Here is a 14,808-nt window from a genome sequence, read left to right on the forward strand (position 1 = left end):
CCCTAGTGGCGCATAATGGGGTGAGCTCCCGTTACTTGTCCCAGCTTCTGCCAACCTAGCAGTTCGAAAGCACGTAAAAAATGCAAGTAGAAAAATAGGGACCACCTTTGGTGGGAAGGGAACAGCGTTCCGTGCGCCTTTGGTGTTGAGTCATGACCGGCCACATGACCACGGAGACGTCTTCGGACAGCGCTGGCTCTTCTGTTTTGAAACGGAGATGAGCACCGCCCCCTAAAGTCGGGAACGACTAGCACATATGTGCGAGGGGAACCTTTACCTTTACCTTTATCTTTAAGGACCTATTATTATCATATTATTATTTCTATCATCCTGGCTTTCATATATGGCTGGCTGTGATTCCAGAGGAGTTTTCCTCCTTTTTCATCAATGTACCTGAGAAATTTGTGCATTTAAACATTCATTTAGCACCCTCTTTTAAAAGCTTTCTCTTCCTTGTTGTCTGTCTTTCTGTCTTTCTTTCTTTCTTTCTTTCTTTCTTTCTTTCTTTCTTTCTTTCTTTCTTTCTCTTTCTTTCTTTTTTCTTTCTTTCTTTCCTTCTTTCCTTCCTTTCCTTCCTTCCTTCTTTCTTTCTCTCATTCATTCATTCTATTCATTCATTCATTTTGGGCAGTACAAAGGTTGCCCAGGCTGGTACCAGGAACACAGAGACAGAATAAACCATTTTGCATCATTATGAAAAGACATTGTTATATTACCTATTCATGTTTTGATTCATCTCATTCCTTTACATCAGTCACCTCCAAATTGAGCATATTCCAGATGTGCAAACTGGAACTCCCCAAAATTCTGTAGCCATCATTGCTGAGAATTTTGGGACACGAAGTTCACACTCAGTTTGGAATAACTCTGGCTCTCTCCCTTTGAGTGTTTCAAGGTAGGGTTTGCCCACATTTGCTCTTTTATGTATAATATCTTCTACCCTAAAGCTGCCATCCAAGCAGATTCCTTCTTCTTATCCACTGGACATTTCAATCTGCTGATCTAGGCATCCACCTCCTCCTGTTTTCCCAAACAAACTCACAGGAGACTATTCTTTTTTTCTTTTGCTTTTTTGCATCTTGAAGACTCAATTTGTGACAGGCATGACTAAATACGGGTGGGGAAGTGGTGGTGGGGGGGTCGTCTAGCTCAAAAAGGATGAATCTCTTACTCCCCCTCCTGGCTGGTCCCTAAACACAGCAGAGCTCAGGAGAGAGAGGAGGGGAGGAGGGAGAGAGAGGGGGGGAGAGAAAGAGGGAGGGAGGGAGGGAGAAAGGACGAAGGAGAGGAGAAGAATAGCCAAATTAAAGATCATTTAGGCTCATGGCAGAAGGAGGAATATCTTGTTTTTTTTTCTTGGATACAAACATTTTTTTTTATTTCACCTCTTTTTCCCCCTTCCCATAGCTTCCTATGAAAATGATGAATGCTTAACAGTCAATGCTCATTTTGAGATTTTAAGGGGAGATGGGTCAACGCTTCTTTTTCATCCACAAAAGAGGTGAAACAGCCTGGGGTTGAAACATTTGTTCCACCTACTCCTGGATGCTCTAGAGCAGGGGGTCTCCAACCTTGGCAACTTTAAGAGTTGTGGACTTCAACTCCCAGAATTCCTCAGCCAGCAAAGCTTCTGGGAATTCTGGGAGCTGAAGTCCACAACTCTTAAAGTTGCCAAGGTTGGAGACCCCTGCTCTAGACAGGTCCATTTATTTATTTATTTATTTATTTATTTATTTATTTATTTATTTATTTATTTATTTATTTATTTATTTATTATTGCGATTTACAGTATATGCCGCCTTTCTCCCGAGGGACTCAAGGCGGCTTACAAAATGACAATTTCCAATACAAATCACAACGAAATAAAATTAAAATCAACACCCCATTAAAACAGTTTAAAATTATAACAGTGTACACCCAATGGATCAGTTGAGTTGACGGAAGAGCCATGTCTTCAGCTCGTGACGGAAGGAAAGGAGGTCGGGGGCTCTCCTGAGCTCGGTGGGCAATCCATTCCAGAGGATTGCCCACCGAGATGGATCAATTCACCGAGATGAATCCATTCCCGATGGATTGCTCGGTGGGCAATCCATTCCAGCTTTTAAGCTGCGGGTCATCTATGTCTGTCATCCTATATCTCAGGCTAATCCAGGTTGTGGGCAGGTAACACCTTGCTCATCAACCTGGCTGAGTGCTGGAGAGACATGCATTATTTCATTTTCCTTCCTTTCTATATTTTCTTTTCTTTCTCTTCCAGGCGGAACCCATGGAAACGACCCTTTCAACAGTTACAATGAATGAATTTGAAGTTCCCATCAGTGGGGACTTCGAAATCCACGAGGAGGAAGAGGTCGCTCCGACCGAGCTTGGCAATGAAGTGGTGCCTCTGGTCACCCCTGCAACTGGGCCAGGGTTGAAAAAGAAAATGGAACCAGGGCTCCTGGACAATACAATAGAGTCTGGAAATTCAGCAGCACAACTCCCCCAGAAAAACATATTGGAAAGGAAAGAAGTGCTCATAGGTAAGATGTATTACAGATTGCCAATCTGGCTCCAAAGGCATGTGTGAAAGAGGGAATGAAATGAGAGTCTTTGGTTTCCTTGCATCAGAGTGCATGATGCGGCTTTCCAGAGTGCTAAAAGCAGGGGTCGGCAACCTTAAACACTCAAAGAGCCACAAAGGTCCTAACCGGAAGCCCCCCTGTTCAATTCTGGAACCGACCGGAAGTCTGGTTCCCCCACCATAGAGTCTCCTCCTAGCACGGTGTCCTTTTTCCTCTGCTGACCAGAAGTCCGGTTCCCCCACCATAGAGTTTCCTCCTAGCATGGCGTCCTTTTTCCTCCACCTATCCTGACTGAAAGCCCTATCAATTGTGGAGCTGATCGGCGACAAGGAGCCACAGCAGAGGGATGAAAGAGCCACATGCAGCTCCAGAGCTGCGGGTTGCTGACCCCTGTCTAAAAGCAAAATGTTGTCTTGAGAAATTTACTGTATTACATTGCTTAGTTGCCAGACCGATCAAGATTCAAGAGACATTGTATGGAGAGCTACAACAGAGAGTACAAGCTTCTCCATTATCTATGAAAAGACTCACCACGTCGCTGGATCACTGGAAGGCTGTTAGAAAGAATACACAGAATAACAGAGTTGGAAGGGACCTTGGAGGTCTTCTAGTCCAGCCCCCTGCTGAAGCAGAAGACCCGATACCATTTCACACAAATGTCTGTCCAGTGTCCAGTGTCTCCAGTGATGCAGCACCCACAACTTCTGAAAGCAAACCCTTTCATTGGTTTCTTGTTCTCACTGTCAGGAAATTTCTCCTTAGTTCTATGGTTGCTTCTCTCCTTGATTAGTTTCCATCCATTGCTTCTTTTCCTACCTTCTGATGTTTTGGAAAATAGATTGAGCTCCTCTTATCTGTGGCTGCCTCACAAAGAGAGAAAAAGTCTCCAGCCTAACACATGTGGGTATACAATGGTTCTTAACAGGAAATAGTTCCATGCAGTGGTGAATTCAATTTTTTTTAACTACCGGTTCTGTGGGCATGGGTTGGTGGGCATGGAGGGGAAGGATGCCGCAAAATCTCCATTCCCTCCCCACTCTGAGGCCAGCCAGAGGTGGTATTTGCCGGTTCTGCGAACTGCTCAAAATTTCCACTACCGGTTCTCCAGAACCTGTCAGAAGCTGCTGAATTTCACCCCTGGTTCCATGGCTAGAATTTTGATAACCACTTCCCATCCCTTTAATCTCAATAAATGTTAAAAAAGACACTTAGAAACTGGAAGGAGAAACATAACAGTTAAAGAGAAAAGTTCATATACCTAAACGTGCTCTATTTGTGAGCCATCATTACCTAACTTTCTAGTGGTTTTTTTTTTTTAAAAAAAATAGACTGTAAAAATCCACATTCACTTTCCGTTTTCAACTTCCCCTAACTCAAAGCATTTCTTTGTAATTTCCCTACGTGTGCATAATGTTCAGCATAAATATCTCACATCAAATCGATTCATGATCAGTTTTGAGGCATTCAGTTCAGCGATGTGATGATATGTGATTCGTTTCAAAAGCTAGATTTGATTCAGAGTCTTGCTCTCCAAACGGCCTTCTAAACCAAACTTTACACAGTCCTTTTTTTTTTTTATGGCCTTTTCCCTTTTGTTTTTCTCCTGCTGGTTTTTAAAACAGAGTTTCCTTACAGTTCTCCCCCTGCTATGCTTGATTTATTGTGCAGCACCTTGCTCTTATTGTATCTGAGCCTGCTTTTATGCGCTGTTTTTATTGTTGCAGCGACTTCTCTGGTCACTGACCATAAATAAATAGAAATAAATTCCAAATTTCAACTTTCAAAAGGCTGCTAGACTAGAATGCGTCAGGGGTCCAATCCAGCAGAGCCCCCCTGCTTATGTTCTTATATACATCCAAAGCCAACCACAATCATTCTCATAACTGGCTATCCTTACAGCACTGGCTATCCAATGCTCTGATCCAGTCCCTTGGGAGAAAACCAGTTTTTCAAAGCTTCATGTTTTGAAACATAAAGCTAACAGTTTTGGGAGCATGAAACCCCTTCTTTAGAACCTGTGAAATATATAATACATCAGAGGTAGCTGCGGTTGGGAGTAGGATGGTAAAAAAAAGTCAAGATGTGTGCACAGCCATACAATCAAAGATTCACTCCATTTCTATGCATGCAACATGTTAAAAAGGAGATGAGGCTTCAGTAGTGCAGTTGCAGCCACACTCTTGACTATTTTGCTTCTTCCTCTGTAGACGCTCCATCCAGCCACCTGTCCGTCCATCCATCCATCTACCTGCTCATTCTTCCCTACTTCCTCAGGCTTTTAATATTCAATTATTTTTTTCTTCCTCTGTAGACATTCCTGATATCCATCTGTCCATCTGTCCATCTGTCCATCCGTCCATCCGTCCATCCGTCCATCCACCTACTTGCCTATTCTTCCCTACTTCCTCAGGCTTTTAATATTCAATTATTTTTTTCTTCCTCTGTAGACATTCCTGATATCCATCCGTCCATCCGTCCATCCGTCCATCCGTCCATCCATCCATCCACCTACTTGCCTATTCTTCCCTACTTCCTCAGGCTTTTAATATTCAATTATTTTTTTCTACCTCTGTAGACATTCCTGATATCCATCTGTCCATCTGTCCACCTGTCCACCTGTCCGTCCATCCATTCATCCATCCATCCACCTACTTCCCCATTCTTCCCTACTTCCTCAGGCTTTTAATATTCAGTTATGTTTTCTTCCTCTGTAGACATTCCTGATATCCATCTGTCTGTCCATCCATTGTTCCATCCATCCATCCATCCATCCATCCATCCATCCATCCATCCATCTACCTACTTGCTCATTCTTCCCTACTTCCTCAGGCTTTTAATATTCAGTTATTTTTTTCTACCTCTGTAGACATTCCTGATATCCATCTGTCCATCTATCTTTCCACTCACACACCCACACACCTATCCACCCACACACCCACACACCCATCCACCATCCATCCATCCATCCATCCATCCATCCATCCACCTACTTGCCCATTCTCCTCTATTTCCTTAGGCTTTTAATATTCAATTGTTTTTTCTTCCTCTGTAGACATTCCTGATATCCATCCATCCATCCATCCATCCATCCGTCCATCCATCCATCCATCCACCTGTCCATCCATCCACCCACCTGTCCACCCACCCACCCACCCACCCACCCATCCATCCATCCATCCACCCATTCCTCCCTGCTTCCTCAAGCTTTTAATATTCAATTATTTTTTTCTTCCTCTGTAGACCCTCCTGATATCCATCCATCCACCCACCCACCTGTCCATCCCTCCCTCCCTCCCTCCCTTCACCTGCCCATTCCTCCCTACTTCCTCAGGCTTTTACTATTATTAAAATTATTATTATTATTTTTTTAAAAAATGTTTTTATACAAAAGGTAAGCAGATACAAATCTCGCTAACTTTCCTCTGTCGTCCCTTTGCAGCTGTGATTGTGGGAGGGGTCGTTGGGGCCCTCTTCGCAGCTTTCCTGGTGATGCTCTTGATCTACCGGATGAAGAAGAAAGACGAAGGAAGCTACACGCTGGAAGAGCCCAAGCAGGCAAGTGTCACATACCAAAAACCTGACAAGCAGGAGGAATTTTATGCATAGACTGGAACCTTGAGTGCCTCGCTATCTCTTTTTCGGTCTCAATGCTGTCCTTTTTTTAAAACAACAACAACAACAACAACAACACAAACCCATCTCTAATTCAACCCGTCTCTTTCTAATCGAGTCTCATCAAGTTTAACCTGAAAGTTTGAAGAAACCAACCATTTTAAAAAGGGTTGCACATTTTTACAAGGCAACAGAGCTGACTCACATAGTAGCACAGGAGATCCTGAAAGGAGTGCCGATGTGGGGGACCCAAGAGGTAGACCTTTTCGGCTGTTCTCCTGGAAGATCTTCTGGAATTAACAGGAAGTCCTGGACTCATACCTAACTCAGGACTAGAGCACTGATCTTTTTTAAAAATTAAGTGGACACTTTTGGTTGTCAATACTTTCTGATACTCTTCAAGACGAGGGTTTAACGTCACGTGCTAGAAGATGCAATATTTGATCGACCGGGCTGCTCACGAGCCATCGCCTCTTCCGACTGAGCAACTGTGCTGGAGTTGACCCTTGGATTGCTTCTTTGAAGATATCACCTGGTCTTCAGGGGGCACTCCTTAACACTCGTGTCTTGCTTCCTTTCTCCCTTCATCTCATCCCTGTTCAACAGCCAAAAGACCTCAGATGCTACCTTTCCCGTTTGCAAACCCAGCCTAAGCTTGCCTTGGTTTCCAACCAAAGCTTGTGCCCAGATTTATTGGGATCCACTGTGACGTTAAACCTTGATTAGCACAGTATTCCAAGTCTAGGCAAGAGGCCGAAGAGCATTTTTTTCTAAGATATTGATCATGAGGAGGAGATGGCAATACCCAATTTTTTTTTTTTAAAGAAAGTCAAGCTATCTTCTAAAATCATGTAGGAAATAGATCATATTTCACACATCTTGATGAATGGTGTGGTCATTTCTTCATTGGTGGGGGACTGGTGGGAGGTTTATTGGGGAAGAGTAGAATGACGTGAGCCTAGTTCTTTGATTCCATGGGACTCTGTAAATAGATGGATTTAAAAAAAAAATGAAATAAGTATATAGAGAACTTGAGTGGGGGAGAATCCTGATTCTTTTGAAGCAGTAAGTTGTAGAGTAAACAGCAAGCATACAAAAGAAATGTTTCTGTCAAGTTTGTTGGGCAAGTTCATATTTCATAACGAAGTAGGAGAGGTGACCCGTGCTGACCCCAAAGAGTTATAAGGACGTTATAAACCCCAGTCTGAACAAAGAACGAGAATAAAAACAGTAAATGAACCAGATAATTGGAATGTTGGATACCATGCAATAAAATCAAACAATGGAAAGACCAGTGTTTTAACCTATTGAAAGGTGAAGTTAGAATAACAAATCTGTAGTAATTGTTTGGGGAAAAAAAGACATATGAATGATAAATGTGCTGTAATTATGTCAGTGATAGAATGTTGTTACAAGATGCTTGTTGCTCTTGGTAATTGATAATTCCTGTTGCATTAACTGAATGTTGTACACATGCACCTTGAGTAGAATGCAATGACCAGAAGCTGTGATCATATTATTTATGGTTGTAAGAAGAAAGTAGGAAGGATGTAGAGTTGTACATTAACACGCTCCTGACAAATACATATGGAGAAAAGCTGGGAATTCTGTTTCGCTTTTAAAAAAGGAGAGAAAGTTTTTAAAAAATATCAGTGGTGCAGATTCCGGCATCTAAAAGTTTATCAAAGCCACGGAAGGGGAAAAAAAAAAAGGGGGAGTGTTGTTTTTTGAACAATAGCAATTGTTATTGAATTTTCAAACCAATACAGTTAATTATAGTAGTAGTACTAGTAATAATAGAAGTAATAATGGTTAAGAACCAAATCAATACATTTCATTTCAGCCTTTTTGAGTAAATTATATATATCTTTAAAAAAAAATTAAACAGCACAAAAGAAAAAAAGAATGAAAAAATATTTAAAAAAACACTAAACATTGTGAAAACTTAGTACTTTTCTATTATGTCAAAGTAATAGTATTGTATGGTGTTTATTCAAATTGTTACAGGTTCGTTTTTAAACTTCCTGTTAAACCTGGAGCATTCAGAATCATATTGTCCAATACTGCCTCTTCATTGCTACAAAAGTTGGAGAGCTCACAAATTTCATTAAGTTATGCTTTGATGTCTCCTTCTAGTAATATATCAGAATCACTTAAAAAGGAAAAAAAATAACAGTTCAGATTTGACGTATCCAAACCTTTTTACAGATACAGCATGTTCAGACTTTTGGAAAGTACAGGTTAGTCCTTGATTTACGACCACAATTGAGCCCCAGATTTCTGTTGCTAAATGACAGTTGTTAAGGTAGTTTTGCCCCATTTTACGACTTTTCTTGCCAACGTTGTGAACTGAATCACTGTGGTTATTAAGTTAGTGACCTGGTTGTTAAGTGAATCTGGCTTCCCCATGGCCTTTGCTTGTCAGAAGGTTGCAGAAGGGGATTCCATGACCCTGGGGGGACACTGCAGCCGGTATAAGTACATGTCAGTTGCCAAGCATCTGAAGTTTGATCGTGTGACCCCCCCGAGGATGCTACCATGGTTGTTAGTGTGAAAAACGATCCTAAGTCCCTTTTCCCAGTTGTAACTTTGAAAAGTCACTAAACGAACTGTTGTAAGTGGAGGACGACCTGTAACTTATTAACATTCCTAAACTTGAGGGAAGAAAAAAAGAATTAGCTGTTCAAAACAAAATGAAAGAAATCAAAACACCAATGGTTGGTTAAAATCCTATCTATCACATAATATTACAATCATTTGAATGGGAAAACAGATAAAAATGCATTCCTTCTACATCTACATTCAGCATCTACATGTCGATTTGCCCTCAAGGTCTCCCAACATGTGGGTTAGAAGAGTCTGAAAAATCAAGACTTTCAGTTGATCGGATAGGCCAGGGATGGCGACCCTACGGCATGCGTGCCAGAGGTGGCACGCAGAGTCCTCTCTGTGGACACGTGCGCCATCGCCAGCTGTTTTTCTGGTTTCCAGTGCATGCATGTGCACACCGGCCAGCTGGTCTTTGGGTTTCCGGTGCTTCAGCGCCCTTGTGCGCACGTTCCAGTTTGGGCACTCGGTGCCGAAAAGGTTCGCCATCACTGGGGTAGGCCAAATGAGCCAAGTGAAAATGAATTTGTTACAGAGGTTTCCTTTCATGTACAGAGGGCAAGGTCCAACAGACGGAGTAGAAACAATACCTTCATCCCTCATCTCTCCTTCATGCAATTATTATTGGGCATGTCTGAGTGGGTGGATGTTTGAACTAAATTTTATGGACCTGATGGGTTCATTGTGCAAGATGGCACCCAGTGAACTCTCTCACCATATATATATATGTTGTGCTCTCCCAAAGAGCAGCACAGAGTTGCTGTTTGTCAGCAAGAAACAAAAAGCCCAGAAACTTGTGAATGAGATTTCACAGAACCAGGGCTGTAGAACATCTTAGCTTACGTAGGTAAAACCTGGCTAGAAAGAATATGCATATATATATATATATACCAAATATATTTTACTGATAAAGAAATAAAGGGAGACTGGTATAGATCTATTTCAAGCTTCTTAGCTCTCATCAGCCAGCCTTACCCTTACTTGGATTCGAACCTGGGCTGCTGCTGCTGCTGCAGCAAAAAAAATGGTTTATTGTGTGAGGAATCCGGTCCAAAAAACATCTGAGAAGAAGAACAGATGGGAAGACTGGTTTCTGAATGATTGTCAAATTCAGAACAGTCATCAGGAGGGAGCCTGACTTGAGAGAGACTTAAATTTGTTGAATTAAAAAAACCCCAAAAACAAAACAGGTAAAAAGGAAAATGTTGAAATTACACACGTGTGTGTGTGTGTGTGTGTGTGTGTGTGTGTCTCTCTCTCCATGTATATTGTATGTTCAAACTTAAAGTTGGTGAGGGCATATGCGTATTTTTATTCTCAGCCCATATTAATCCACTGAGGGACAATCCCATTGAAGGTTATGGACCATTTTCTATCGGTGCAGTGCAGGTTGGTAGAAATATGTTTTTTGACCTCTCTAGGACTTGGGAGAAAGTTGTTGGCCCCAAGTGATCCATCTGGTTGGATGTTGAAGGAAGAACTAGAAGCTGGTTCTCCCTGTTCCTAGTCCAGTTTTTTAAGCCACAATACTGATTGGCTTGCTGTTGCTGTGTCTCATCCCACTCTAAACCCCACATCTCTCTATACCAGATCTTGTGTACAGAGTGGGAGATCTCCTGAGTCCTGAAAATGTTGCTAAGTTTAGCAGTCATTTGGATTGTTCAGCAAACGATGATTTAAACCAGGGGTCTCCAACCTTGGCAACTTTAAGACTTGTGGACTTCAACTCTCAGAGTTCCTCAGCCAGCTTTGCTGCCTTGAGAATTCTGGGAGTTGAAGTCCACAAGTCTTAAAGTTGCCAAGGTTGGAGACCCCTGATTTAAATGACTCGGCAAATAAGTCTGAATCCGTTTATGGCACTCTAATAAAGATTTCAGTCGATTCAAGAGACTTTTATTTTAGTTTGTTCCAGTGGGTTGAGAGAGATTTATTCCACGGAAAATATGCAAAGAATTGCAGCTATAGATATCAAGAAGATATAGGCTCCATTTTAAGAATTGTTTGATGTCAGGACATGGGAAATTGCCTCTAGAGGTTTTGAAGGAGATTTTATGAGCCTTTCTTTAACAGTGAACAGAAAATCCCCCACTCTTTAGTCATAACAGTTGAGAGGGAGAATGGACAGGTTTGATTTAATGGCTTTAGTCTCACCAGGAAGGAAGGTAAATCAACAGGGAGAAAGGGAAGGAAAAACAGAAGAAAAAGTTAGGTTTATATTCCCCCTCCAGAGATAAAAGGATAAATGTGGTTATTCTAAAGAAAACAGAAATCTGTTGGAGTCTTGTTATTGCCTGACTCAGTGGTGGGAGATGGAATTAGTGGTGCCTCTTAAAGAATTGTAACCAAAAGGGTTTGAACTTGAGAAGTTGAATAGTCTGCTTTAAGAGAATAACAGAATAACATGAAAAGACGCTGAGCTGTTAAGATGTTGAAATCCAATTCTAACAGAATAACAGAGTCGGAAGGGACCTTGGAAGTCTTCTAGTCCAATCTCCTGCTCAAGCAGGAAACCCTACACATTTCAGACAAATGCTTGTCCAATCTCTTCTTAAAAGACCTTAGTCACCTGGTTAACTCTGACTGCAGTTAACTAGTTAACTCTAACTTAGTTCCTTTTAATGATAGAAAGAGAGCTAATCTCTCTGCTTGTCAACTTGAATATACCGCTTATGAGCTGTTGAATTTTGGTGTTACCGTGTAAGCATTTTTCAATCAGCACTTTATAGTTTTGTTGGATATAATACATCATTCCCAAGTAGAGACACTTCATGACTATAAATTATGGCATTCACATCCCAATATATCTGTAGTCACCAAGTTGGGGAGCTTTGAGTCAGCAAACACGTAGTTGTCTGAAGCCTCCCACTTATAGAGGGATGAAGCCACACATTTCCAATTCCAGATTTCCTATCAAACAGTAATGTTTTGGGTCTATGACAACTTGCCATGACCAACTTTCCACAGGACAGTTCGTTGTGGGACAAGAGTTACACTAATGTCAAAGAAAAGGTGGATTAGAATAATGAAAGAAAGGATGCAAAAGGAGGGACTGAATGAAATGTGAATGACAAAAATGAAAACTATTTTTTTTATTTATTTTGAATTAAATTGAATTGTTAAATTGTCCTGTGGCGAATTGTCCAGCGGTAAAGTTGGCCATGGCAAGTTGTCCCACAGCACCTTGGCCGTGGTGAGTTGGCTGTGGGAAGTTGTCCCATTCTGTAATGTTTCTGGCTGTCTTTGCTTCTCAACCTCAAAAAAAAAGCTTCTATGTTTTCCTGGATGGTAGGAAACACTGCAATGGCAGTGTTTCTCAATCTCAGCCATTATAAGATGTGTGAACTTTGACTCCTGGAATTCCCCAGTCAGGCATGGCTGTTGAAGTCCACACATCTTAAAATGGCTGAGATTGAGAAACACCAATCTGTGATATCACCAGGTAACAGAAATATAGGATTGAGGCTCTTAAGTTCTAGAACACTTTCTCTAGTTTGATACCTTCTAGATGTGGAGCAGAATACAACTCTGTATTCTGTTTTCAAACAAGATAGCCAAAGGCTGGCAATTCTAAGAGGTGATGATGAACCAGGTAAGAGATGGAAACCTTATGGTCCTCCAGATGTTGCTACACCTCACCAGCCTCATCTAGCATGGGGAATAATGTGAGATGCTGGGACCGACATCTGGATAGCACCAGTTCTTTGCCTCTGGGCTTGAGCAACCAAACATTCAACTGCGTTGAGGCTTAATTTTGTGTTTTGAAGGCTAAGTATTTTGGAAGGTGAGGCTAACAAGGCAAGAAATGATATCCTTCTGCAGAAATACTACTATAGTAACAAAAATGTTCCTCCCTCCTTCCCAGAGCTCTTCAAAAGGAGCTTGTCTTGCCGTCATCCCTTGCCCTGAACATGCCACCGAGAAATCTTTCAGAATGAACTGCCTTAAATCTTACTCATGTCAGGATGAGCACAAGGGACCCAGCCAATCACTCTGGTGAAAGATTTATTTTGAAGAGAAAGCCTTACAAACTCTCACCTTTGAACAAATTGCCATTTCTCTTTAGTAGTGTCTTCAAGTTCAATGATATAGTTGTGAGTTTAGTTCTTTTCTAATTAACGTATTTTTCAGAGTATAAGACACACCTCCCCCCCCCCAAAAAAAGAAGGTGAAAATCTGGGTGCGTCTTATACTCCGAATGTAGCTCTGCCCAGTTTCTCAAACGGAGGTTTTAGAGGCTGAAAAAAGCCTCAGAAATGAAGCTTCAGAAAAAAAGCCTCCAAACAGAGCTTTGGAAAAAAAGCCTCAGAAATGAAGCTTCAGAAAAAAAAGCCTCCAAACAGAGCTTTAAAAAAAAGCCTCTGAAAGGAAGCTTCAGAAAAAAAGTTTCCAAAACAGAGTTTCAGAAAAAAAAAAAGCCTTTCAGAGGCTTTTTTTCCGAAGCTCTGTTTCGGAGGCTTTCAGAGGCAGGAAAAAAAGTTTTTTCTGAAACAGAGTTTCAGAAGTTTCAGAGGCAAAAAAATAAAAATAAAAGCAAGGCACAGAGCTCACAACCAAGGAACCTGTTGTTAAAATTCACCTCTGGGAACAGCTGATTGGAGGTATTCCAGAGGCCGATCCACCTGCCAATCAGCTTTTTTCTTATTTTCCTCCCCAAAAACTAAGGTGCATCTTATACTCTGAAAAATACAGTATGTTCAGCATTCTAGACCGGTTTGAGGACTGTGCTTTGGAAGAATCATAGCTCAGTTGCAGAACCCCTTGCCTTGTAGATAAAAAGCTTCAAGTTTAATGATTAGTAACTCCAAGGTAGGGCTGAAAAAATATATCTGGACAGTTGCTACTTAATCAGAGTAGAAGTGTGAGATAAATGGCTTTAGAAACAGCATTCTTTGTACTCCACTAAGGTGTGTTTAGATGCAGATAATTTTTTCTGTGATTCATCTAGACGTGTGTTTTGTGTGAGCGAGAAATCAGAAATAGCTTCTTTAAAACTGACAATCAGAAAAAAGCAAAAAAACAACACCATATTCATACACGGTTTTATACAACTTTTTTCTAAAAAAAATTTCCTTTTATCAGTAAAACAGCTTGCTTGCTGCAGTGACTTCACCATTGTGTCTCTCGACAAAAAAAAAAAGAAAAATCCAATCTACCAGTTTTGTAAATAGGAAACAAAACGTGTATAAAATTTCAGAAAGAAAGCATTGAGACGTTCTATCTCCCCAATTAACTCTCAAGAAGAATTGAAATGGCAGTGAAAAATATCATCAGAATTTAGATAAAATAGCTCAAATGATATTCTGTGCTATTAACTCCGGGGAGCAAAGCGTGTAAATATTTTAAAGGGTAAAATGTCTTAAAATAAAACAAGAATGTATATAACTTCTAGAGATTAGTATCAAAATGGCTATTTAGTGTCTGTTTAAAAAAAAAAAAAGGAAAATGGATGACAAATTTCTTTTAAAAAGAACCACACATGTTTAATTGTTTTTGACCAGAGTCTATGGCCAAAACTTAAAAATTATTAAAAAAAAAATTTTTTTTTGCCAATGTAACATTGTAATGGTAATGTCTATTTTTTTTTAATTACTCCTGTGTTGTGCCCATTTATAAAAAGGAGCCAAAATAAACACAAATGCTGACTTGGAGTCTTTGGTTTGTCCTTTTTTAAAAAAGAAAAATGGGAAGAAGCCAAGGGGTTTGATTTAACCCTCTGTTGCAGAATCATTCGTATTAAGATGAATTTGTTCAAGCAATAATGCCAAGACTGGTTCAGAATTCTGAGTTTCACTGCCTAATCGGTTTGTAGTTATTGGCTTGAAAAAGAAAGACTGATTCCAGGTAAAAATGTATAAACTTGCAAATTAATTTACCAGGATGATTTCTCATGGTTAACAAAGCCACTGTGCCATGAAGGTTAATGTTTCAGAGTTCAAACACTCAAATGTGAAAATGCAATCAGCCATGGAGGGAATCAACATATAATTTGCCATCATCTTCTCTTACAAGAGCAATTGTTTCCAGC

At 40.7% G+C, this 14,808-nt stretch overlaps 1 protein-coding gene across 1 annotated transcript in view; it reads left to right on the plus strand.

Annotated features, from left to right (window-relative positions):
- The window catches only part of SDC3 (syndecan 3), a 98,709-nt gene extending 90,936 nt beyond the window's left edge, over positions 1-7,773 (plus strand). The window contains exons 4-5 of the mRNA XM_060691533.2: positions 2,258-2,522; positions 6,004-7,773. Coding sequence (XP_060547516.2) covers positions 2,258-2,522; positions 6,004-6,170 — 432 coding nt within the window. The 3' untranslated portion in view covers positions 6,171-7,773. The remainder of the gene's footprint in view (positions 1-2,257; positions 2,523-6,003) is intronic.
- The last annotated feature ends 7,035 nt before the right edge of the window (positions 7,774-14,808 follow it).

This window comes from Pantherophis guttatus, chromosome 10 (genome assembly GCF_059756535.1).
Source record: "Pantherophis guttatus breed Tessera chromosome 10, ASM5975653v1, whole genome shotgun sequence".
NCBI lineage: Eukaryota > Metazoa > Chordata > Lepidosauria > Squamata > Colubridae > Pantherophis > Pantherophis guttatus.